This window comes from Emydura macquarii, unplaced genomic scaffold (genome assembly GCF_026122565.2).
Source record: "Emydura macquarii macquarii isolate MOO-44397 ecotype Brisbane River unplaced genomic scaffold, CSIRO-AGI_Emac_v2 contig_3220, whole genome shotgun sequence".
NCBI lineage: Eukaryota > Metazoa > Chordata > Testudines > Chelidae > Emydura > Emydura macquarii.
Genome location: NW_027133357.1, coordinates 4,084,769 through 4,111,081, shown reverse-complemented (window position 1 = coordinate 4,111,081; position 26,313 = coordinate 4,084,769). Strand labels below are relative to the sequence as shown.

The window sequence follows — 26,313 nt, the reverse complement described above, 5'->3', positions numbered from 1 at the left end:
AATTTAACCCAAGATTGTTATAGGAATCCAATAACCCCAGCTTCTCTCTACTCATCTCTGTATCTAGGCGGGCTAGGAGATACCATTCACCATTCCAGGGGGTTTCTTTCACATTGAAAATGAAAATCCTGGCACTGGAGCTTACTCACAGTTACCCAGTTGCGACTCAGGAGTCACTCCAGTGGTCACTCCTGATCTACACCAGTGTAACCATGCTCAGATTCTGGTCTATGGACATGGCACATGCTCACACACCTGAACTCCTGGTTGCACCTGAGATCCTGTGCTACTGTTGAGGGAGTAACACTGTATAATAAATGGGTGTGCTAATTAAAGATCAGGTTAGAATGACTTCCCACCCCACCCTGACATTACTTATGGACACAATCCCCGTGTGTGTCGAACCGACATCCACAATAACGCAGCAGATACCCAAGGGTCAGCAAATCTCCACCACTCACTGTAAAGCATTGTCCACTCAAGATGGGTCTCAGCCCAGCTGGGTAAGAAATATCCACTAAAGCTGAGATATTTGTGTGTCCCCAGAGCTATAAAACCAAAGGAGGTGCCACCACCACCACCACCACCACAACTAAAACCCCATCAGGAGATGGCTGTCCATTGTGCTATCAACATGGATGGTCAAATGTGCTCAGTGGAATAAGGTCATCTCCTCTCCTAGCTAAGGGAAAACAAGAGGAGGGGGAAGAACCTCAGGTTATAGGAAGAAATGTCTTTGGCTGTCACCTCATTTTGTGTCCCTTTTCCAAACTCCAGATGCTTAGAGATAAAGAGATTCTTGGTTTCGTCTCCAATTTTATCTCTATGGAAACACACCAATAAAATTTATTGCAGTGTCTTGTTGCTTGTTTCGTTTTTTCATAAGGGCAGCTGACAAGGATCCTGCCTTTTGATTGGAGATTGCCGAGAGGGAAATCACATCCCCTCCCATCATCCCTTCTTCTTAACGTTGCCCGGGAAATGGCTGGTTGCTTGTTAACACTCTAGGAAGGGTTTCTTTCTTGTTCCACAAATGGGCAGGATCCATTCACCAGTCACCTCCTCTCCTAGGTGCTGGGGGCAAGGGTTGATGGGTGGCCATCACAGTTCAGATTCAGGGGTGCTGGCCAAGTGGTACCCGCTCCCATAGCGTCCATTGGGTGCACTGCTCATCTCCATTGGGGAAGCATTTCCTGGGCCCAGGTAGGAACGGTGCGTGGGCATCGGGGATGGGGTCTCGCTGGGCACTTTGCTCAAGATGAAGCGAGTCTCGTCATTGTCCTCCAGGTTGGAGATGTCCTTCATCATCCGTCCCTTCTTGTAGGTGACGGAAAGGGCATTGGAGCCATCCGACACCAGGTGGAACTGACGGAGGATGAAGACCACAGGCAGTGGGAGGCAGGCCAGGATGATGAGAGCGATGAGAATGGCCATAGCCCACGTTGGGTAATAGAGGAACTTCTCCGCAGCCTGGAAGAGAAAGGGGCAGCATCACTACTGTGTATGTGAGCGTCTACCTCCATGGAGGTACATGAGCAGATGACATGAGGTTATCACTGTGGAGTTAAGTCTGGCTCATAGAGGTCTTGGTCCTCCAGGTCCTAGAGAGGACCAGGACACGTTGTATAGGGAAACTTAATAAAGGGAGGCAGGAGGCCATTGTCAGGCTCTGCTGGTTCACTTGATGTCTGTGTCTGTTCTCCCTCTGCTCCCACACCAATCGCAATCAATCTAAGTGGCATAGTAGCGTCTCCCCAGCCCCCTATATCTAGTGAGAGGAGCTGAGATTCTATTTCCAAGAGGGAGGTGTTGGGTATCACACTCCTTCAGGGATGAGCCCTGCCATAGTGAACACTTAAGACATGGCATTCCAGCAGCAGGGAAGGAAAGCAGCATTCAAAGGAGATATTTAAATCCCAAGGTTGGAGGCTGATCACAGTTACACTGGTGTCAGTCTGGAGGAACTCCAGTGAAGTTGATGGAGCTGGTGTAATCTGGAGGAACTGAAATTCAGTAGATTCACTCCAGATTTACACTGATGTGATTGAGAGCAGAACCTGGCCTCTAGCCTCCAACTGTAAGAATGCTCCACAAACCAAGGAATGTGTGTCAGAATTAATGCTACCAGATCCCATGGGCAGTTGTCTTGTGCAATGGTGCATTAGAGCCAGGGCCCAGCATATGAAGCTGGATTCAACACAACTGTGTGTGAATTTGAGGATTTGCAATGTGCAGGTATAACAACACGATAGTGCATTAGTGCAAGGACACAACGCGTGCAGCACACAGTGCCATTATTTACATCCTCTTGTGTGAAAAGGGATTTGCAATAGTGGTTGTACTGTATACCCTCCTGGCTAAATAAGGGATAAATTCTCAGCAATTGTTGTAATTTGCCCTTTCCACATTTAATCTTTATTTGTATTCATCGTGACAGTGGCCCCATTTACTATTGCATGTATTTTTGTTGCAGACGAGTGGGGGAGGAGAGGGGACTGAGGGAAGAGGGTACAGAGAGATCCATCTACTGTAGTTCTGCTTATTTGTTGCATTCACGAAGGAAAAACCTTTCCCAGAGTCTGGTGGTCCCTCGCCCACCGTCTCCTGCCAACTGTACGTTCTACACAAGAAGGAAAGGGATGTTCAGAGCTCCAGGGATGGAGGTGGATGTCGCCAGGAAGTCAATTTCCAATCACAGTGGAAGCTGAAAATTCCCAGCCAGGGAACTCCCAACTGTTAACCTTGAACCAAACCTTCAGGTCCTTCACTCAGTGTTTACCCAGGCATTATGCAGGCAGATGTCCCATGGGGAAGGTAAGGACCGAGTGAAAGCTGCGTAAGGACCTCAGGGTTTGGTCTGTGGTGGAGAGGACTCAAGAAGAGGCCAGATCTGGCATTCATGTACTCACCTCCTCTCTGATCCAAGCGCTGTAGCCCGGCGGGTTGACTCCCAGCTGGATGATGCTGGCTGTCATTAGCACAGCCATGCAGAGGGGAGAGATGTACTTCCAGGTGTAGAAGTAGAAGATGTATGGCCGGAAGCCCAGCATTTCTGTCAGTTCCTGCATGAACCTGGAGAGAAAAGAAAGGAAACCTAAATGGATGGAGCATAGGACTCCTGCCTTCTCCTTTCCCCCATCTCAGGTGGAAAACTCCTACCCAGTAACCTCCTCGGTGAACTAAGTGTTGGGTGACCCTAGAAAAGACCAGAGGTCATTTCAGGTCCAGATAAGTATCCAAGAGCTTCTCTTAGCTTTCTGGACCTCTTGAGGCTGCAGATCTGGCCTGGGAAAAATCCACGAGTGACTACCGCAGCATGGGAAATGACATGCCATGAAAACAAGTGTAACCAAACATTTCAGACCCTTCCGAAGGGTTTGGTTCATGAGTGGGTTATGTTTTCAACATTACTTTAGCCCTCGGCAAACTTAGACCAAGATCCCCTCTTTATATCTGGGTGAAATGCTATGGCTTGAGTTACATGCAGGAGGTCAGAGTCCATGATCATAATGGCTCCTTTCCGGCCTATGGGCCAGATTCGCAGTTGCCCTGTGCCTTACGTAGTGTTGTATACCAGACCATAGTGGGCGTAATACACGACCATTCTGATCTGTACTTCTTTTGCATGCGTGAAGATGACTCCACAAACTGCAGGACAAGAGAGACTCTGGCCCTATGCCCTTGTGACTATCTGGAGAGCCCCTCCAGAGTTAGAACTCCTTGGTGGGACCTCTACAAATGTTTTCAAGACTGGCCCAAGCTCTGGTCCTTGCCCAGTGATTAGAGAGGGGGGGAAAATGTTGATTCCCACTTCAAGCTTTGCTTATCGTGACTCCTGATCTTGAGGTGTCACCTTGGAACAGAGGGAGATGGCTTTGCACTAACCTCTGTACTGTTACATATTTGGAGCAAGGAGTTAAAGGAGAAAGCTTGGGAACCTGCCAGGCTAATAGAGCGGTGGTTTCATTATTGCCTTTGCATGAGTTCTTACTTCTTGGTGCCATAAACCCAGGCCACGGCAATGTTCTCCAGGATCACCACGACAGTGAGCGGCAGCGTGGCGGAGTAATCGTCAAACATGGTGACGAAGTAATTCCCCGAGCGCTGCACAAAGATCAAGCCGATCAGGAAGGCGAAGATGCAACAGCTAACTGCAAAGAACACATGGTCACAGTCAGTATTGCTCCTTCAAGGGGACACAGAACTCAAGGAGGGGCAGCTAGGGGGAAGAACAGGGTTCTAATAATTCCCCCAAGGCCAGATTATTGCATCCTTAAATCCGCTGATGGAATAATAAGTAAATAACAACAAGCACCAATGAGCATCAGAGTCTGGCAACCATCTGTGAAAGCTGTGGCCACAAACCTATGCTAATGCACCTGTCTCTACTGTTGCCTTGTCATCCCGCTGTTTGTCTCGTTTGGCACTTGGGCCCTGATCCTGCAAAGTCTTATGCACATGTTTATCTTTTGGCTCTGGGATTAGTTATATTGCAATCAATTGCAAGAAGAAGAAGGATGGTCTAGTGGTTCTCAGATAAATATAGGAAGTTTATTATTATAATGATTTGCATTACAGCAGCACGTAGGAGCCCCAGCCACAATCAAGGTCCCATTGTGCAAGGCACCGCATGTACATATTGCAAGAGACAGCCCTGCCGGAAGAGTTTCTAAAAGACAAGGGGCGGAAGTAAAACTGAGGCACAGAGCAGCAACGTGACTTGCCCAAGTGGGAAGAGCTAGTCAGTGGCAGTCAGGAATAGAACCCAGGTCTCCTGAATCCCAGTTTAGTGCCCTCTCCCCCCACGTCATCTCCCTCTGCTTTGGGATTACAGGGGATGGCAGATCCCGCGTTAATATTAAATCATGAAATACACTGAGGAGAGCTCGGGACGAAAGTGTATGACCATGGAAGAAGGCACAGTGTGTGTCCAGAATACTCGTAAATGCTGAGTCCACTAAACATCCAGATTCAGATCTAGATTTGGAACACCCCAAAGTTTTGGGTCTGGAGTTTCTGTTCGGGCCTATCTCTAGTTATTACATGCAGTCATGAATCTGCAGTCATGAATCCACAGCCTCGGACTCCCACAAGCAGAAGGAAGCAGGTTCTTTCCACCTTCCAAAAGTCATCATCTTTCCAACCAGCTCCCAGCAACTGAGCTTCCTTCATTGCAGCGAATCCATGCCTACATACACCTGGGCACTACTAGGTCCAGAATTCCTTTCTCCCCTCCTCCTCCCCCCAAATTCAGCCCCCTCCTCACCCAGATTTTACTTAGGCTCCCTCTGGGAGCAAAATCTATTATAGTCCCCTGGTCCCTGCTAACTTTCAGCCCTTTCTATGGTGCAGACAGAGCTGAGGTGTCTGTATGTGCTCGTGGGACCTCCTAAGGTTCAGTCCTGCTAGTGGAGAACCTGCGTGGACCCTCCCGTGTGAGCTCTGGCTGGGCCTCCGATGCTGCAGTCTCTAGCCCACCCTCTCGAGTCACCATGCCTGCCCCATGGGGTGCAACGGGAGCGCAGCAGAAAAGAACCTCACCTGTGAAAACCTCCTTCCGCACCTTGAAGGTGTCAATGATTGGGGTGGTGATGCCCGCCATGGTCCCAATCATGCTGCCCAGCCCCAGGTTTATCAGCATCAGGAAGAACATCACGGACCAGAAAGGAGAAGCGGGGAAGTGGGTCATGGCTTCAGTGAAGGCGATGAAGGCCAGGCCGGTTCCCTGCACGGACTGCACATGGGGGAGAGGAGGGACAGCCGTGTCAGACTTGGGACAGAAATACACCGGGGACAGGGGCCTAAAAACAGACATGCATTTGCAAGCCCAACAGCCACACTTACACCTGAAACCCCCCACACTTGTACCCACAAGCACTCCCAGGCATACACCCATCAGCCCTATATAGTTCTGCATGTCAACTCACTCCTCACTCCACCCAGAATGCCTCCACTGACATTCACAGTACACCGCATGTACACCCTGCCTCGAATACGCTCGCTTACACGCCCTCCCTCCCGCCACACACACACACACACACACACACACACACCCCTGAGCTACTCCTGGCTCTGAAGCGAATGCAAAGGACTGTCCCCAGGTACCTTGTTGAGCTCATCCTCTAGCAGGCAGGCATCCAAGCCCAGCTCCTTGAAGTGATCCTCCTTCACCGTCATGATCACTTTGTACATCTCGCTGTAGTCCTTGGCCGTGAGATGGGAGAAGTTCACATGGGGCGGGATGAGGTCGTGGCTCAGGACGTGGGTGTTCAGGTAGCCCAGGATCTTCTCAGTGTTCCTATGGGGAGCAAAGCTGGAGTCACTCAGGGAGCCCCCACCCTGTAATGGAGATGAGGTGGGATGTGATCACCCCACATGGGCCAGACAGGGCATTATGTGTGGAGGGGAGGCAGGATGCACCATGGGAGCAAGGCAGGGCATCATCCACAACAGGGGTGATTCCCGATAACATTCTCCTGCAACGTAGGCGCGATGGGATGCGACCCTCCCATCGCATGCACCTGGCAGGGAGCTGTCTGCACTGAAGGTACATTCCCTCTCCTCCTGCATCCGGTGCTAGGCTCACTGAGTACAAGGAGAAAAGCTGCCCTGGCTATGAACTCTAGAAAGTGCTCTCTCCTCCCCCACCCCGTGAGGGGGTGCATTCTCTGCCCATCTCCAAGGCTCCAGCTCAGGGTTCAACTAGCGTCAGAACCAGATTGTGCAGCCGTCCCCAGATGCCAGCACCCAGCACTGCTCCGACACATGCGCCTCAGCTTTATAACTTCCATTTATGTAGCTGCATGCATCCAGAGACCCAAAAGCGCTGTGCACATTTTAGAAACGATGTATAGAGATGACTGCACCCAGCGCTGAAACGCAGCCACTTCTGGGGTAGAGCGCGGTGGCTCTTTAACATCGCATAGCTATGCCCCAGTTGAGGACAGGAAGTGAAGACAATCCCATCGCTAACAGAAACTGGAGGAGGAAATTAGAATGTAATTAGCCAAGTTGGATTTGCCCCAGGACAGTCAGGCAAGGATGGTCAGGACCTCAACTTTAAGCTTGGATTTCCAAAGGGATCTAAGGTATTTAGGCACTCAACTCTTATGGTAGAGTTGGGCACTTAGGTCATGACTCAGAGAGAAAGAGTATCCTCTAATGGGTCACCGGCAACACCCTAGACATGGAGATCTTCCATTCAGGAACTGACCAGGCCCCAGACAGCTGGTGAGAACAGCTGCACCAACCTGGCATTACAGTTTCATTTATCCCTGTAGCAACCTTTTCATGCCCGTTGGGTAATGAGTGAGGATGCATGAGCCTTTGATGCATGCGCTAAAGGAATAGGGCCCAGATTCTCAACAACAGTTAGGCACCCAACTCCCACTGAAATCAATGGGAGTCAGGCGCCTAACTACCTTTGAGGATCTGGGCCTAGAAGATACTGAAAATGCATCCCATTTGTGTGAGTTCATCCCCTGGGCTGAGACCAAGGCCAGGTGATGGGCCTTGGACAGCTAGAGAAACGGCACACGTACTCTACTACACATTTCTCGTTCATGATGTTGGCCTTGAACCCCAGCACGGCGAAGACCACCAGGGTGGCCAACACGGAGGTGAAGAAGTTGATGAAAGAGACGAGCGTGGCGTCGAAGTGGCAGTTATTGTCCTGCTTGTTGTAGCTGGAGAAAGCGATGACTCCTCCAAAGCCCAGCCCCAGGGCGAAGAAGACCTGAGTGGCCGCCTCTCGCCACACCTGGGGGTCCAGCATCTTGTCAAGCTGGAAGGGGACAGAAAAGGGGAGGAGCCTGGTGAGTTGCCCTGTCTCTCTGTTCACTCAGCCTGGCGGATCCACACCACTCTTGAAGGCAAACACAGCACACACATCACTGGTACTGAGCCAGTGACATGACATCCTTTACAGTAATGTGAGAGTGGTGGCTTTATACGTAGTACCTTGGGCTCCATGGGCTAGCCAGGGCCAGGGGCTCATGCACACTGCACCTTGGACTACATTGGAACAGGGTTTTCACACATCTGTGTGGACTTGGAGAAGCAAAGAATGCAATTCCCTCCCAATTAACCCCCCGCCCAATGAGAGTAATGAGCCCATCGTGCTTACATAGCCTGGTCCACCAGCAGTTCTCAAAGAGTTAGGTGTCACCATCTCTAATTTACAGATGGGGAAACTGAGAAGGGTGAATTTCCGCACAGTGACCGAGCTGGGAATAAGAACCCAGCTCGCTTGATGCCCAAGCCTGTCTGTGCTTCAACCACTAGATCATTGTGCTTTTCATGGAGTTCAAAGCCCCTTCAAAGCAAGGATGGTTCGTTTCCTTTCAGAGGTGGGAAAGTGACTGGCCCAGGGTCACACACTGAGTCAGAAGAGCTGGGAAGAGCACCCAGGTCTCCTGATGCTCACTCAGATGCCCCATCCCCTAGACTATACTTTCACTGGCCCCTCCTCCCCACGTGCTCCCCATCTTTACTATCTCATCTCTGTCTCCCCCCCCCCAACTATATAGATAGACCCAGAAACCCACTTTTCTTGCATTCTGCAGAGAGCTCCCATCTTCCCACCAGGGCTGCTGACTCGTCCCTTGAGGACTATGCGGTGTTTGCTGTCACGGGACCTGGCATGCCGCAGGTCACCCCACTGCCTGCAGAGGGAGCTGGGTGCTGAATCATGGTGTCTTCATATATGCAAAGCAGCCGGAGGATGCACAGAGCCAGCTCTCTCTAGCTGTTTAGAGCACACACCTCCCCGTGGTGCTTGAGTACCTTAGGAGTGCCCTAAGCATTAGCATTATTTGAGAGCTAATGCCTGCAATTAGCCCATCAGTTTGTTTAAATTCTCCCTGCCTCCCTCTCTCCCTCCCTCCCACAGCCCCACCACTGCATCCCCCTTACAATAAAAGCCAGAGCTGCAGGACTGATGTGTCTGAGTATCTCTCATCAAGAAATCATAATTAATATCTTGTTACAGCTTTGTGGGCTGAACTGATTAATCTACATCTCAGCTTCATTAATTAATTAGCTAGTTAATGAATTGATACATAACACTGATGGCTGCCTGGGTTTGTAACTGTGGAGGTTTGTCTGCCAGCCAGCATCTGTCATGGGGGCAGCCCCATGGAGTTGTAAAATGTAGCCCATGTCCACAAGAGACTGCAGGTGCTAACCAGCAATGTCCCACCTTGAAGGAAGAGACCTGGCCCCCAAAGCATTGCATGCTGGGAGCTGTAGTCTCCTCTAGCTGCACCCCGACATTAAAGATACCATCTGTCCCACTTGTATAAGTTAGGTGTGGTTTTGGGGTTCTTGACAAGTTTAAAAGTGGCCCTGGATTTAGGCACCCCAATCTCCTGTAGCACCAACAGTATGTGCATATAGGTTGTGTGAGGCTGTGTGCAGCTGCATTATATACATCTGTTTATTAGTGTGACTTGGCTGTATGTGTGTGATTTGATGTGTGTGTGTGTATGGTTGTGTGTGTGAATCCGTTTCCTAGTGTGAACCAACTATATGTGTAAATCTGACTGGGTGTGTGCACAGGGGTGAGTGCACGTGCATAGATGTAGGGGTGTGTGTGTGTTGTGTCAGTGTGCAGTGGATGTTTGTGTGCCTGCCTATGATTGACTTAGGAAGCAGCCTGGTTCTTCCAGGGAAATGAAGGAGCAAGCCAGAAGGAATAGGAGCCTGTTTGAAAGCTTTTGTGAAAATGGACCTCTGCCCCTACCTCCCATCCAAACTCAGCATGAAATCAGCAGGGCAAGCGGCCATGGGAAATGTCCCTGTCCCTCTCTGATCAGGCAGAGGGGTTGCAAAGCGAGTGCTGGGCACTTACCTTAGGCGTGAACATGTGCAGGATCCCGTCTATCGCCCCCCTCAGGAGCAGCCCCCGCACCAGGAAGCAAAGCAGCACCACATAGGGGAAGAGGGAGCTGAAGTACATCACCTGGGAGAAAGAGGACCCGAAATGACAGAGACCTGCGTACAGCTACCGTCTCCACACTGGCACTCCATTCCCCTCCGCGTGCAATCCCCCCGACGGAACAGGAGCAAGAGGGGGAGAGAATGCCCCTCTGACAGAGGAGCATTAATGTTCTATAAGTCAGCATGAAACATCTTGCAGCATTAAGGGGCGTTGTGCTGTTGGAAATATTGCCCGTCTATCCCCAAACACCAGTCCTATCCCAGCATGGCACTAGGGGGCGCTGCCCTCCATAGCCTGAACATATTCCCTTTATACTGTAACAGGGTGTGACAAGCCCCCCTGTACAGTCTCGCAAAAAGACTTGAACCTACCACCTTTAGCATTGACCTTTGCCATTGGAACTACTGGAGCAGCCTCCATTTGGTTGTAGCAGTAGTAGGCTGTTATCTGCCATATGATCCAGCCACTAGGGAGGCTGTTTTACTAGTGTGCGACAGTGGCACAAGGGGGCACTATGTGGCTAACGCTGACTATCTGTGCAACCTGGACCTATTTCTAGTGCATTAGCAGAGTCCAGGTGTCATACTTAGTCTGAGCAGAGAAGTTTGGCGGCTAATGCTCTGCTTTTGTTTTCCACTTGCTGCAGAGCATCTGGTGCCTTTGTATTGCTGGGATGGCAGCCTGGGGACTCACTGCCCTGTCTCACCTGTCGACGTGCCAGATGCTCCACAGCAGAGTGGCAGAGACATGCACTGTTCAGACAGCTCAGCTGGGATTTTACCCTTCAGAGCTCACCCTGCGCAGCGATGGTACGCTGCCTTTTCATTGCTCCAAATGTGGACATCCTCTGAATGTTAATTACAGCCTTCTCCTTAATCCTCTTATCCCGCACAGGTTTGTGTCTGGTACCTGCCAACTCCCGTTGCTGCTGCCTGCCAGCCCAGTGAGATGGGCTGGGCACTGCGGCAGCTTCCTCAGAGCAGAGTTTCCTCAGGAAAACCAAGGGCAACTGGTCAAAAAGATCAAACCTAGCTCCACCTCTGGGCCAAAACTGTCCCACGTGACTGCCCAACGTTCCATATCCAGCTGCCTGGCCTGCTTTGCACAGCTTCAGAACACGCACGAGCCCCTCTAAAGTCATAGGGACATAGGAAGGGACTTCTGGGTCATCGAATCCAGTTTCCTGCTTCTGTAGGCAACCCCGGCCATAAACTTACCAAGCTCCATCTTAAAACTAGCAAGGGTGTTCACCCCATTCCTCCCATTGAAATCCTATTCCGAAACCTCTCTCCTCTGATGGTTCTAGTTCTTCTAACGGCCAGCCTAGATTTATTGATCCCCATTTGTTCCTGGGCCAACACTGTCCTGTAGCTTAAAGAGCTCTTCTCCCTCCCTGGTGTTTGTCCACCTGATGTGGCAGAGCCCCACGCAGCCCTCTTTTGCAAAGTTATACAAGTCAAGCTCTTTCCGGCGCCTCTCGTGAGACCTGCGTTCCATTCCTCTGCTTGTCCTCGCAGCCCTTCTCTGCGCCTTTCCCAGACTGAATTCATCTTTACTCAACGTGGGTGACGAGAGTAAGGCACAGTATTGAAGGGGTCTTACCCGTGCCTTCTACAATACTTCCCTATCTCAGCTGGAAACACCTTGCCTGGTACATCCAAAAAGCGGGTTGGCCTTCTTTCACAGCTGCATCCATTGATCAGTGGGGAACTGAGGTGGTCAGTACCTGAGGATATCAGCCCACTTCTATCAGCCTGAGATCTCAACATGGTTGCAAAAGTTAATTCCCTATCACAGTGTTTCCCAACCTGTGGCCCACGAGCTAAAAGTGGCCCCCGGAGGCTTTCAAAGTGGCCTGCCGCTTCCCTCCTGCTGGTTGCATAGGAAGCTGCTGCCTAAGGACCCAGGAGGAGCATTGCCGTGGGGCTAAAAGACCGGTGTAGGCGCTTTGCTGGAGCCAAGGGGACAGGAGATTAGCACTTCCCTCCCCCTGGCCGGAGAAGGGAGCACGTCAGCAGGGCAAAGCGCTCTGCCTGTGTCCCCAGGCGCTGGGGTCCCTGCTGGAGCGGAGCACTGATCTTCCGTCCCCCTGACTGCAGAAGGGAGCCACTGCCAAGGGACCCAGGGGAGCGCACGGGGCTCCAGGATGCTGCAGTTTCCCTGCTGCAGCCAGATCAGCACCCTCCTCCAGGCAAAGTGCTCCACCTGGGTCCGTAGGCGATGGGTTCCCTGCTGGAGCCAGAGGGAGGGGAGCACTGATCTCCTGTCCCCCTGGCTGCAGAAGAGAGCCACTGCCTAGGGACCCAGGTGGCGTGCACAGGGCTATAAGATAGGTGTGGTTTCCCTGCTGCAGCCAGGGGGGGTGGAAGATCAGCGAGGAGGGAGGCAGCCTCCTTGCCGAACTCCTTCTGTCTGGCTGCAGTAGTGGTAGTGGGGGAGGCGGCTGCTGGCGAAGACCGGTGACCCTTCAGGGTTGTAAAAATGATCTGTGGCCCTCGAGCCAAAAAGGGCACTGGTTCCCAACCTATCACAGATCACAGGTGAGCATCTGCAGAGGCCAGTCATCATGGTTACATCAGCAGTGTCGCATTCCTAGCAGGAATAAACTCGCCAGCTGTAGAAACCTCCTATCTCCAGGCACAACCAGCTGCAGACATTCTCCTCATACACTCCACAGCTACCCTGCTACTCAGCTGCTCTTTTGCAGACACGCCCCAGAAGTGGTCGCATTTACTCCTACTTTCCTTGGTGCGTGTAACATCACTTCAGCCACGGGCAGGAAACAAGACAGTTGTGGGTCTGGCGTCTGCTGACACTCACCTTCCCTGAGGACTGGATTCCTTTGATCATGGCCAATCCCACGACACTCCAGGCCGTCAGCAAGCATAGGGTCATTCTCCAATTGAGCCCTCCACTTTCTGAGATGGAGTTGGAAATGTCCAGAGCCTCACGATACCAAAAGTAGGTGGTAGCAGAGCTCTTCTCACATTCTGCCTCCACAACTGAAATAAACAAGGGTCATGACAGTTTGGGTTGGGTTTGCTGGAAAGCACCCACCATCCCTTGACGGTAACTGCCTAAATCCCATTGCAGCCAGCCAGGACTTGAAAATGTTTGTAAGGCACTTGGGGGATTGGATCTTGGTTTATTTTTTATAGCAAATATGGAATATAAAGAAGCAGCCAAATGAAAATAAAAGTTGTTAAATAAATGGTGCAATTTACACTTGTCATAAAAATATTCACAGATATACCGGGGAGGTGTTCATATGCTATTAAATGCTCTATTAACTTAAACGCACGCTGTATTGGGCTCTCAGGAACCAGCAAGATGAGTGCCCCAAAAGCACTTACCAGCTGCCAAATCCATCTGCAATCCTGATAGCAAGCATGCCACAGCGGCTATCACCTTAGAGCAGCGAGGCAATCCTGGCAAACTTGTGTCCTAATAGGATGCCATGTCCCAAGAGTGGGGAAATACCCATCAAGAGTCAGCAAGTGTCCCATCTGCTGCCACATCCCAGCATCCCTTAGCCGTGAGCCGTCCAGTGGCGACTCTCAGCGGTGGAAACTACCCACAATCCAGGAAACAATTTTCCAGATCCAATGCCACAACCCAGCAGTTGGAACCACCTGCATCCTAACAGCTCGTCCTAGTCCCGCCTCCCAGCACCTGCCGAGCTGGAGAGACAAAGACGTTACTCACCGCCCATTGTGCCATTTTTAACGATGGGACACTCGCTCCAGGGGAGCGGATACTGGAAGGATTTAAAGAAGTAAAAGATGCTCCAGCCGATGATCACGTTGTAATAGAGACCGACGAAAAAGCAGACCTAGGGAAGGGGAAACGACATGGTGTTTAGATGCCGCATGGTGCATTCATCACCCAGACCCAATCTTAAGCAGGAAGCCCTGGGACAACAAGGCAGCTGGAGTGATGGGTCCTGGTAATCAGGGCCTGGTCCAAAGTCTAGTCATGTGAACGGGAACCCTCCCATTGGTTGCAATGGGCCAATGGATCGAGCCATTAGAATGTTCATTTCCAATGACCATTGGAGCCCAAGAGTTTTATTATGATGAACCCTCAGAAAAAGCAAATTTTAAGCTTGAATTCCAGTTCTTCAATCTAATTCTTTAATCAAAGGTCTAACAAGATCCAATGACTGGAAGCTGAAGCTAGATAAATTCAGATGAGAAACAAGATGCATCTTTTTAACAATGAGGGCAATTAACCACTGGAACAACTTACCAAGGGTTGTGATGGATTCTCCATCGCTGGCAATTTTAAAATCAGGATTGGATGTTTTTTTCTAAAAGATCTGCTCTAATTCAAACAGGAATTCATTCAGGGAAGTCTGATGGCCTATACTATGCAGGAGGTTAGACTACATGATTACAGTGGTCCCTTCTGGCTGTATAATCTATTAATGGCATCTTCCCCCGAGCGTGTGCAGTTTATGCTGCCTAAGCTTACTAAATACGTGTTGTCGTCTTTTGCTCTTTAGCCAACAAAAACAACGTGGAGAAACCACACAGGCACAGCTGGGTTCCAAATAATTGTGTTTACTATATCCATAGACTGGACAGGCCTAGTTACAGACATACTGCTGATTCAGCTGGTTCCTGGCATGTTTAAGACATAGAACACAGCGAGTGTCACTAGACGGTTCACAAACCATTTAAAGGGACACTACCTTATTCCTGTATGCTACAATATGTGATCTAAGCAGGGAACCGGCCCAAAACCCTTGACCCATGTAACTGACAGACACACAGCAATCCTGGGTGAAAATTCCTCCTGCATTGTCCTCAATCTGAGATTTATTCAGAGAAGAAATTTGCAGAGAATTTTGTCTAAATCGGTTTAATCACTTTTCTGTCTGCTCACAAACTGGAAGCAAAGGTGACATTGGCTGAATGAACGTTTCACCACAAATGATTCACACAGCTGTAATTACATTCCAAACTGAATTCCGAATTGCCTGTGTAACCCACGGATCAGGACGTGTTGTGTGTCCCTCCCCGCCTTCTGTGCCTGATCCATAGAGGACATGAGTCTGCTACAACCCTAATTTGAGTGGCAGGCTTTTTAGTTCAAGGTGTAGGGACTCATGTTTTCCGCTCCGGAGATCCCTGGTGCAATCTCGGGTGTTGACCAAGGTGGCAGCTGTCACACACGTTTTTCAGTGAAGGTGCTTTTGACACATAGTAGCCAAAGCTAAGAGATGAAAAGTTAAGGAAGACGCCAACAGCTCTGGGCTGAATGTCTGAGGCCGTGCCTAGATTAATGCAGATTAGTGGACATCACATCTCAAACTCCTGCAAAACCGCTGGGAAATTGCTAGTGCTGATAGTGCTGTGGGGAAACTTGGAGCCAGGAGTTAATGATGCTAGAATTGGAGCTGTTTATTACCTATGCACCACTTTACAATTGCACCTGCAGCAATCCACCACAGCCAAATGCTTGGAGCTTACCTGTAAGGGACCATCTCTGTTAGGGCAATCCAAGATGAATCCTCCACTCCCTCATGCCCTGGAACTAAGGTGAGAATCTCTGTCCATTCAGAGACCATCCAAGGGTCTGATTCTGTGAGGTGCTGAGCATCTCCTAGCATCCATAGGTGCTGTTGCGGGCATTCACTAGCTCTCAGAAGATGCGCAGCCCCTACTTGTGCTGAACTCTTCCTTGAGGTACAGTGTTGCACCCACTCACTCACTAGACTAATTATGCAAATGACAATGCACTTACATTTCTGGGCATAGGAATTACCTCCCCTGCTACCAAAACGGCAGCCCCGTCTGGGGTGGAACGTGGCAGCTGTTTAACAGTGCTTATCACTGCCCAGCAGTTTAAGTTCAGAGGTGAAGAATGCGATATCCATCAGCTATGTAGTGACCCATACTGGAATCTACACTGGGGACAGCACCCTGGTTCTTGCAATAGGTGCCGTGGGATTTTGATGACCACAAGTGGGTACAACCCTGGTTTTACATCTCACCATCCTCATACAGGTACCCAGACTCCATGCCAAGATGACTAAAGATGCCTGCCATGGCAGCTGGAAATCTGCCTTACTGTTGCTCCGGTTACACCCACTGTAGCTAGGAAACCAGCTGTTTGCAGCCTTCAGTGCCCTCCCTGTGACTGGAGAAAGGAACCAACACTCCCCACACCACCACATATGGCCCAGGGCGAAACTCATCTGAGCACTCACGAGACAGCTGGCGTATCCAATACCCCCCAGGCGGGGGCAGATGTAATTCCACACTCCGATGCTGCCGCGGCGGATTCGCTGACCCACGGCCAGCTCCAGGAAGAAGAGAGGGAGCCCGATGATGATGAGCAGCACCAGGTACGGGACCAGGTAGGCACCTGGCAGGAGAAACAAGGGCCATTACAGATCCCACCTGTGAGTGCACAGTGAGAGGAAGGGTTCTTCCCACCAGTGGGACAGCCTTGGAGGGGGGGAGGGACGAGGACAAGGAGGGAGGAGAGAGAACAATCTCAACCATGTCGTCTCACCAGCTGCTTGTTCATTATAACCCAGAACCATAAGAGTCAACCCCTGTGCCTGTTTTTCCCCACATTGACATGCACACAGGATACTCGTGTGTGCAGAGGAAACAGACACAGAGACACACAGATGCTTACATGGATACACACCCACCCATCCACCCACCTGAATGATGGGACTGACTAACACACGTACACAGGAGTGTGTGTACACACGCTATTCTGGCACCTATAGACACTTGATTTATTCAGCTGCCTTCACACTTCTGCTTGGCACAATGCTAGCTTCCTGACTGCAGTGAGTCGCTCCTCAGAGGGCTAAATGGCAACTCTCCATGGAGGAACTGCTTTCAATAGAAACCCCATTAATCCCGGTCTAATTGGGGAGACCGGAGAGAAACTAACAGTTCAAGAATCATAACCAGATGACCACAAATGACAAAATGACTCAGGCTGGAGCTACCTGCAGATAAATTAGGCAGGCATTCTGGAAGGCTCAGTGCAGAGAGGCAATTTTTCAGGCATTTTTCTGATTCTTACTGCCTGGGAGGCTGTGGACATTTAGATGGAGACTTCTGGTGTTGTTTTGGACACTGAACAAGTACACTTGTGCCTAGTGGGCAGGACGGACCAGCTAGAAATAAATATACAGCAGCCTCATGTCAATTGCTAACCCAGAGCACCTTCCTGCAGCTAGACGAGCCTCAGTGTGTTACTAGCACACACCTACCAACTGTGCAAGTTGTGCATCTTCACTCCTGTACACTGACCACAACACATCACACTGAAGCCAACACACCAGCCACCCCGCTGCTGATCCACAATCGCTTCTCCACCCTGCTGTTAGTCTCACCCTGCTACCAGTGCAGCCCTGTGTGTCATCCACCATAGACCTATGGCCTGTGCACAGGCCTGGATTAAACGATGTGCACTCGGTGTATTCGCACAGGGGCCCCCATCTCGGGGCGGGGGCCGCCCACTGGGAAAACACCCAACACAAACCCAAGCGGCGCTGCGACCCTGTGCACCAGTCGAAATGTCACTCACTCAAATTTGGCTCGGCGACCCCTCCCCATCCTGACAGAGGGGCGGCTGGGCCAAACCTGAGTGGTGCGGGGCCATGCCAGTGCAGAGCAGGCCATGGGAGCGAACAGATCTGGGCAGCCAGGATCAGAAGCAGCCAGCCTCGCCCAAGATGGGAGCGGAGCACTGAGCTGGGCAGGTGCTGGTGAATGGTCAGGAAGATCCTGAGGTGGGCAGCTGAGGGGTGGGGGTGAGTTGCTATGGGGTGAGGGATTGGGGGTGAGGGAGGGATGTTGGGGATGTAGGGGGCCGGGATGTTGGGACCGAGTGGGGGTTGTTGGCAGCTGTGGCCAGTGGGGCCAAGGTGAGTGGCATGTATGTCAGAGTTGTCGGGATGTGTGCGGGGCATGGAGAGTGGGATATGTGAGGGGCATTTGGGAGTTGATTTGGTGTGGTGTTTATGTGGGGTGGCATTGGGGGGCATTCCGGGGCCTGTGTGGGTGGGTTGTGTGTGTATATGTGTCCGGGGGGGGGGAGGGCGGTATTCTGGGGTCTGTGTGGAGTGGGAGAAGCATTTGGGAGTTTGTGGAGGGTGGGGTACACGTGGGGAAAGGTTGGGGAACATTCTGGGGTCCAAAAGGAGTGGAATACCTATGGGGCGTGGGCACTTTAAAGGAAAGAGAGGCAATTTCCATAGGGCACAGGGCCCCAAAATTCTTCAGTCTGGGCCTGCCTGCACCTCACACTACAGGCTAGCTCTGCCACTGGCTGCAGAACGTCCTAAAGTAACCACTGCACCTGAGACAACTTCACCGTCACAACAGCCCAGATGCCCAGTGACACCCATCACAACGCCCTGCCTCATCGCCAGCACAAATGGCCACGTGTGCTCGACAGGGCAACTGCAACCGGTGGCCGAATGACAATGTCACTCTGCTCCTATGATGAATGGACTTACAGCACTCAGATACTACAGGGATCTACAGAGACAGAGACTTTCGAAATGCAGAGAGAGAGAGAGAGAACATACTGTGAGCTGACAGGGAGAGCGAAAGAGAATCAGTTCTCATTAACAGAAAGCAACTCCATTACACGCACCCAGGATAGTAACTTCATCTCAGCAATTAATATTAAGTTAATTATTATTATATTAACATCATTCAAATAATAATATGATATTAAGGCTTTCTACTTACATAGATAGTGCTTTTCATCCGAGGATCTGAAAGCACTTTACAAAGGTGGGTGAACTTTACTATAAAATCAACCCTACACAGAGCGACCGGATTTCATTATCCATGCTAAGCACAGTTTAGCACATCGGTTATAACCTTATTGGGCCGGATCCTCAGCTGTTGCAAATAGACATAACTCCTTTTACCTTATCTGTTGAGCGGGTCTATTATTTCTAGTGCAAATCTAGTCTCTGCCCCCTGCTGCTATTACCTCACCCCGCAGTAAAGCTAAAGCAGCTCACTGCACATTGTCACCCTTTTAGCTACTCAGAACCCCTTGCTTGCATTCAAAACACCCCCACCTCAACACACAGTCCATCACAGCATCCCCCCCTCCCCCCAATATACCCATGAGTATAATAGGCTGCTTTCTCAGAAGTCTGCACATGCAAGTGCATGCACCAAAAAGCACACGTGTACCTGTCTAATCTGCATGTGACAATGCTCTGATCATGATCATAACTGTGGCAACTGCATATACCAATCAGGCAAACAAATTGCACCGTTGAGTGCTTTCAAGCACACTGAGTTCTGAAGATCTGGCCCAATATCACTTTGTTACCAGTACAAAACTGTTCTCTCCAACATATGCCACTTCATTACCAGGATAAAATGCAGTTTGCCACCCCCACACATCACAAGGTTTCCAACACATGCCCTCTCATTGCACCAAGAAGGACTACACCCACAATACACACAGCTCTCTGCATCCATTGCTCTCATATCATCCTCTGATGAACACGATCCCAGTGACACACAGTTAACCTGCACCCTGGCCCCAAATCGGCCAGGAACTTAAGTACAAGTCTAACATTAAGCATATGATGAGAATAAATCATTTTTATTGTGATGCAATGCAGTTGAATTCCCATCTTATACCCTGTAAGTACCTGCTTCAGCTAGGGCAACCAAAGCTACAACTAGCAGGCCAAATCTTTTAGATTCTCAAGCAATCTCAGTGATCTTAACCATGATGAGGAAACTTTGGACATTGGTCCATGCCTGAAAATCCTTCAGTTAAACACTGAAGGTCTCTCAGCTGCTAAACGTTCCACTCTCCAGCCCCTAGCCTCCAAACGTAACATGGAAGAACTCTGCCTTCAGGAGACATAAGTGGATTCCCCATCGGCCAGCCATCTTAACTTCAAAGGTTATGATCTTTTGCCACACTTTTGCATAGCCAACATGGCTGTGTTACCTATATTAGAGCAGATTTTGCTGACACTTACCCACTCCCATCTAATTCAGACCTAACTCAGACTGTGAGAACTGGTTATTTCAGAGAGGTAGATTTGTACTGGCCCCCTAACCAATCCTGGTCTACCCCAAATATTCTTCATAAGCTCCCACATCCTGTCATTTATAGTGGAGATTTTAATAGCCACCCCACCAGCTGGGGATACAGCAAGTCAGATAAAAATGGAGTGGGACTTTTGGACCAGGCCTCACCCCATGACCTTCACTTTATCCATGACCAAAATAATTCATTCTACCAGATGGAAGCAAAACTACTCCCCTGACTTCACCTGAAGCACCAGTACAAGCAATCATCCACTTCATGTTATAAACCAGTGTACTAAACAACTTCTCACACAGTCAACATCATCTGACCTTTGCCACAGCTGGAATAACCAGAGCCTCGCTGGAACCATGGGAACGCAAACTGGCCTGGCTTTACACAATACACCAACCACTACGTCACTCATAACATCTCTAGTGAAGAAGCTTACACACAGTTCACAAAAGCCACTTACAGAGCTTCCACCAACTCAGTCCCCAGAGGATATCAGACCTACCTCTCCTGCCTAGATGAGGAGTGTGCAGAACTCCACAAGCAACGTGAAGAAAGTGGCCCTCCAAACCGCCACGCATCCGTTAGACACCTCTAGAAGAGCAAAGTTGGATCAAGCTGCCACAGAACCAAACATTCAAAGATCCAGCTGGAAAGCCTGGGCACTGATCAGAAAACTGGTCAGGAGCCTGCAAAACAAGGCTATCACCCAGTTTTTCCCAATAGCATTGCTACCCACCTGATCAGGCAGAGAGGACAAACAGCTTGAAGGAGAGATGAAGAAGAAATGGTGACAATGCACACAGCGCGTACCTGAAACGGAAGATTTCCAGCCTTTCATCACAGTGTTGTGATCTCCCAATACTGAAAACAGGCAAAAGCTATGGGCTTGCTAATATCGCCCTGTGACGGTGCCCCCAAATTCCTAAAGAACCTGGGGAAAGCTAGCAGGCAATGGCTGCCCATCTTTCTATCTAGAGTCATCCAGGGGAATAAAATACTCAAGATCTGGGATAAAGTACAAGTAACAGCCTTGCCAAAACCTGAGAGAGACCATTGACTTGTAACAAGTTACCACCCCATCTCTTGGCTAAACTGGGCGTACAAATTACTTGAAAAGGCTAAGCCTCCTGAGGATTGCCCCCACCACTGGTGGTATCCTGAGTGTAGATCAAGCAGGGTTCTCGATCAATGCTGGCACTCACCGTCTACATCAAGAATGGTTTCCAGCCCAGACAGAAGACAGGTGCAGTATTCCTCGATTGTACTGATGCACACGGCATGATCTGGCCTACAGGGCTACTGTACAGACTGTCTTTGGTCCTGCCACAGTGGGTTTTTGTGTCTATGAAACTGTTGCCGAGAGGCTGCTGGTTCCAAGTTTCACTTGAGCAAAAACACAGCTCCTGGGGGCCCCAAAACAACAGTCTACCACAGGGCTCAGCGCGTCCCCATATTATTAACGGATTATGATTATTCAGAAACCTCATCAAAACCACGTATTTAGGACCCTGAAAATGAAGATAGTGCATTGCAGAGGCAGAACAAGGCATGTTCCCCCCCCTCTGAAGAGCTTACAATCTAGGGCCCCATCCCTGCAAAGACACGTGCTTAACTTCATGCACTAAAATGGAACTGCTCACAGTGCATAAAGTGAAGCACATACAGGACTGGGCTTAGACAAACATACCTATCTTAGGTACTTATATGGCCCCATCATCATAGTATCTGAGCGCCTCATAATCGTCAATGCATTGAGCCTCACGACACTCTTGTGAGGCTATTATCCCCATTGTGCAGATGGGGAGCTGAGGCAGAGAGAGATACTAAGGCCACAGAGGAGCAGGGACTTGAATCCAGGTCTTCCAAAGCCTTGACTAGTGCCCTGGCCACTGGACCATCCTTCCTCTTTAGGAGACAGAATGAATAAATATGTGAAGGGAGGAGTTAGAGGGATAGGGAAAATTGAGATGACTGGTAGGACCATAGATAATAAATATAGGAGTAAGGAGATATGACAGCAAAAGGTAGGTGGGGATAAGATGGTACAAGGTGAGAACAGGGAATCTGAATGGGCAGAGGATCAGATACTCAGCTGGTGTAAATTTAAGGAAACATTAATTCATTAAGATCTCCCCAGACTGCTCTGAGATGGGTCAATGTTATTATTTCTATTTTGCCAGTGAAGAAACTGAGGCACAGAGTGGTGAAGTGACTTGCTTTAGATGACGTAGCCAGGAAGTGACAGTGCTTGAAATACAACCAGGAATCCTGGCCCCCAGTCATGGCTCAAACTCTGAGCCTGGTTCTGATCTCCCTTACACTGGTATAAACCAAAAGGTCGGCCATGGAAGTCACAGGGCCAGATCCTCAGCTGGTATAGATCAGCATAGCTCCATTGGAATCAATGAGAATTGATCCAGAGGGGTATCCGTGTTAGTCTGTATACAGCCAAAACAACGAGAGTTCTGTAGCACTTTAAAGACTAACAAATTTAATTTCTGCAGGCACAAGCTTTCGTGGGCTGTAACCCACTCACTTCCTAGTCAATGGTTGTGAATAGGCCTCAACTACTCTAACTGAATGGACTTTGTTTATACCTATCTTCCCCATTGTTGTTTCCTACCCTTAGATGTAAATATATATATCCAATCTGATTTCTATTCCTTACATCTGATGAGTGGGTTACAGCCCATGAAAGCTTGTGCCAGCAGAAATTAAATGTGTTAGTCTTTAAAGTGCTACAGGACTCTCGCTGTTTTTAATTAGAATTGAGAATCTGGCCAATAAATGCATCCAACTTCTTCCCTGTTAGCATTACAAACCCACTCAATGCAAATCACTGTATATGCAATCCATTCATATCAGTGTGTGCAATGCAACCCATGCACAGATATCAGTGCGTATGCAATGCAATGCAAGCCATCCATGTCTATTAGATTATCCTCTCTTTGACCCAAACTAGGTAACTGTTAGCTATGTACGTCTGATCACAAGGGGAATCGGGTGATGGGGAAGAGCTGGCTGAGGCGTGCTCCATCCAATTCCGGATCAAAAGGTGAGGGGCGCCTGAGCAGACCCAGAGTGTGAAGTGCTGACTGTACAGGTTCAGCCAGAAGGATGACACTAGAGGCATTTTAATTATTGAGATTACTGCAGCCTTCGCAGCTGCGGGTCGGTGGAGATGCTGAATTATGCAGTGCTGGGAAGAAGAACAACAGAGAGGAGGGAAAGTGCCAGAATAGGCTCTCCAGCTTGGTGACCTGCAAGGGGGTGGGTAAACTGTGACTAGAAATCCAGAGTTTGGGTCCTGCTGACTGAATTCTACACCAGGGAATTTAGTTCTGATGGAGGATCTGAATGTGAGCTCTAAGAAGGGTTAACACCGTTCTGCTGCAGCTTGCAGTTTCTTCCACACCCTGAAAGGTTAGCACTGCAGTAGAGAGACACTGAACACCTGATCTTCAAAGGTGCTGTGCAATCTCAGCTCTTGTTACTTTATTAGGTACCATAGATCCTCAGCACTGCAGCAAATTTGACCCTCAGTGGGGTTGATCCTGCTCTTTGGCGTCAGCAGGGATTGCGCGTTGTTATCTGAGAGCAGAATCTGGCCTGCATGATTAGGGGCAGGGGCTGGGAAGGAGGAGGATGGACTGGGGAGGGTGAGGCAAGGCTTAGCTACAGCATGCATATATTTTGCCTGTCCATGTGTAAAATTGTCCCGATTGCCAGCAGAGGAGCTCAAAGCACCTTAGAAACATTAGCTAATCAAGCATCATCACAGGCTCCTCTGAGATAGGTCACGATTATGATTCCTGTTTAGCAAACTGGGAAGACTGAGGCACAGATTGGTTAGGTGACTTGCCCAAGGCCACACAGCCAGCAATGGCAGAGTTGGGAATAGCAGCCAGGAATGCTGTCTCCCCATCACTGCTCAGTTCACTAGACAACATTCTGTAAGCCGGATTCTGATTTCACATGCACTGGTGCAAATCAGGAGTAACTCCACCAAAGGAAATGCAGTTATGTTGGTGTAAACCCAGCCCGAGAGGAAAATCAATTCTCCCAGTTGCATAAAAACAAAATTCAGGTGCCTGTTTCCTTGTACAGAAGTCACCAATAAAATGCCAGCATTCACCTACATTGTGAGGTCTGATGTCACTGCACTGATGGCTTGTTCTATCCTGCAAAGAAAAATGGCCCAATAATGTGCTCATAACTGTGAGTAACTGTTGATACTCATTAATGGACACTGATTGGATGGATGGATGGATGGATGATATTCACTTGGTATTGATTTGTATTCTGGTTTACACCATTTGAGGATCTGACTCCATAGGTTGACCTGGTTCAAATATCTAGTGCAATTTCCTTTCCTATAATATGGAGTGTAGAGCTGGGTGAATAATTTATTTTTTGGTTCTCTGGAAATATTGGGGGAAAAAAACAATTTAATTTCATGTCAGGCCAAAACCAAACATTTTCTAACTTTTCAGCCAATAGAACAGTCAAAAAAAAAATTCATTTTAGGGCAAACAAATGGTTTTGCTTCATTTTAATGTTTCTTATCAGAAAATTAAAGACAATTTTGAAAGAAAAAATTGTTCCAAACTGAAAAAAAACAAAATGTTTTTTGGTTTTGGGATTTTTTTTCTCCGACAAACAAGTCAATAAAACAGACACAAATTTGCTAAAAGTTTCTGTATCCCTGAATCTGCATTTTTTTCTGAAAAGCAGTTTCAGACAAACAGTGGCACAGCCTTCAACTCCTAATAGTCATGGGGAGTCTATCTACTAAGGCAGGGGTTTTTAACCCATGGTCCAACCAGCACTCAGCTGCAGCCCATGTGACAGCCTCAGGGCCATGCATGTAGTCTCTATATTGTGTGGATGGGACCCACATAACATATAGAAAGTTGCACATGTGGCCCACAATGGTATAGGCTAAGAACCTCTGCACTAAGGTACGTCTACACTGCAATAAAAAATCTGCAGCACCAAGTCTGAGAGCCGAAGTCAGCTGATTCAGGCTCGGAGGGCCTGGGCTGCGGGTCAATAAAACTGAGGCATAGGTGTGCAGGCTCAGTCTGAACCCCAGGCTGTGAGACTCTCCCTCGTCTCGGAGCCCAAACATTTACACTGCAACTGTATAGCCCCACAAGCCTGAGACAGCGGACCAGGGCCAGCCGCAGCTGTGTCATGGGTCTTTTATCGCAGTGCAGCTGTGCCCCTAATGCTTTCCAAGAGCCTAGGTAGTGCACACAGCCTAATCCTGCCCTTGGACATGCATTCCCAGCTTCTACAGATTTCAGCAGGAGCTGGATGCATGCAGGAATTGGCCTCTTCTATATCCCAGTGTCGTTGCATTGTACTGAGCCTGCTGTGCCTGCCCCCGTGCGCTCTTACCTCCTCCGTTTTTTTGACATAAGTATGGAAAGCGCCAGACGTTCCCCAGCCCCACCGAGTAACCGATCTGGGCCAGGATGTACTGCAGTTTGCTGTTCCACGCTGGCCGCTTCTCAGAGTCCAGCTCTTCCTCCACATCCTTCTGCTTGTCCCAGGTCTCGCCCGTCACGTTCAAGACGCTGCGCTTGTAGTCCACGGGCTCCTCGTGGGCCAGCAGGTCGGCCACCGACTCGGTGACATGCTCGCTGCTGTGTTCTCGCTGTGTCACTTTGCTGTTCTTCGGCATTGGGGACTCCCTGGCGCTGCAGCTCCAAGTGTCAAGATGGGATGAGAGGGGGGGTGTCAGGAGGGGCAGGCAGGCGCTAGCTTTGCAGATCAGCCCCTCTCAGCTCCTGTTCATCAATGGGACCTGCAAAATAGACATACCAATGGGGAATTGAAGCAAAAGATCTGGTGTGTTTGGCTCTGCTGTGACGGGAGACTCATGTTTTACTCTGTGGCTGGGGGGAGGCGGGATCACCTAGTTTAGAGGGAGGCTTCACCTGGTTTAGATGGGTCAGCTGGAGGCCTCAGTGCTGGTGTGATAGCCAAAGGCCAGATGGGCTAGCCAGAGGCCTCAGGCATTTCACTGCATCGGGGACCTTCATCTAGTCCAGATGGGAGAGCTGGAGGCTTCAAGTACCTTGGTGAGTCATTCACCTCGTTCAGAAGATGAAACGTGGATCCTCCATGCTCCCATGCAGGTGGGACCTTGCCCTGGTCCAGATGGGACGGCTAGGGCCTTCAGTGCTAGTGGGGATCTGCACCTAGTCTAGGTTGGACTGAGATGATCTGACCCACCCCTGCCTCCATTTATCTCCCCACAGCCTCCTGCTCCATCTGATTCCACAGCATTTGGTCTGCAG

General features: G+C 49.6%; 1 protein-coding gene across 1 annotated transcript; it reads right to left on the bottom strand.

Annotated features, from left to right (window-relative positions):
• Positions 1-603: 603 nt before the first annotated feature.
• SLC6A17 (solute carrier family 6 member 17) lies at positions 604-25,694 on the bottom strand. Its single transcript, XM_067531502.1, has 11 exons — positions 25,409-25,694; positions 16,155-16,312; positions 13,646-13,772; positions 12,761-12,942; positions 9,851-9,961; positions 7,542-7,783; positions 6,106-6,298; positions 5,542-5,734; positions 3,992-4,151; positions 2,910-3,072; positions 604-1,470 (listed from the first exon to the last, which is right to left on the bottom strand). The coding sequence occupies exons 1-11, from the start codon at positions 25,692-25,694 to the stop codon at positions 1,102-1,104; spliced, it is 2,184 nt and encodes a 727-aa protein (XP_067387603.1). The 3' UTR covers positions 604-1,101.
• Between the last annotated feature and the right edge of the window lie 619 nt (positions 25,695-26,313).

Excerpts from the sequence above, each read along its gene's own strand:
- SLC6A17 (XM_067531502.1), bottom strand. The coding sequence starts at position 25,694 with ATGCCGAAGAACAGCAAAGTGACACAGCGAGAACACAGCAGCGAGCAT. Across the intron at positions 16,313-25,408 it reads ATGTCAAAAAAACGGAGGAG|GTGCCTACCTGGTCCCGTAC; the intron begins GTAAGAGCGCAC and ends TTCTCCTGCCAG. Across the intron at positions 6,299-7,541 it reads AACGAGAAATGTGTAGTAGA|GAACACTGAGAAGATCCTGG; the intron begins GTACGTGTGCCG and ends TGCTCCCCATAG.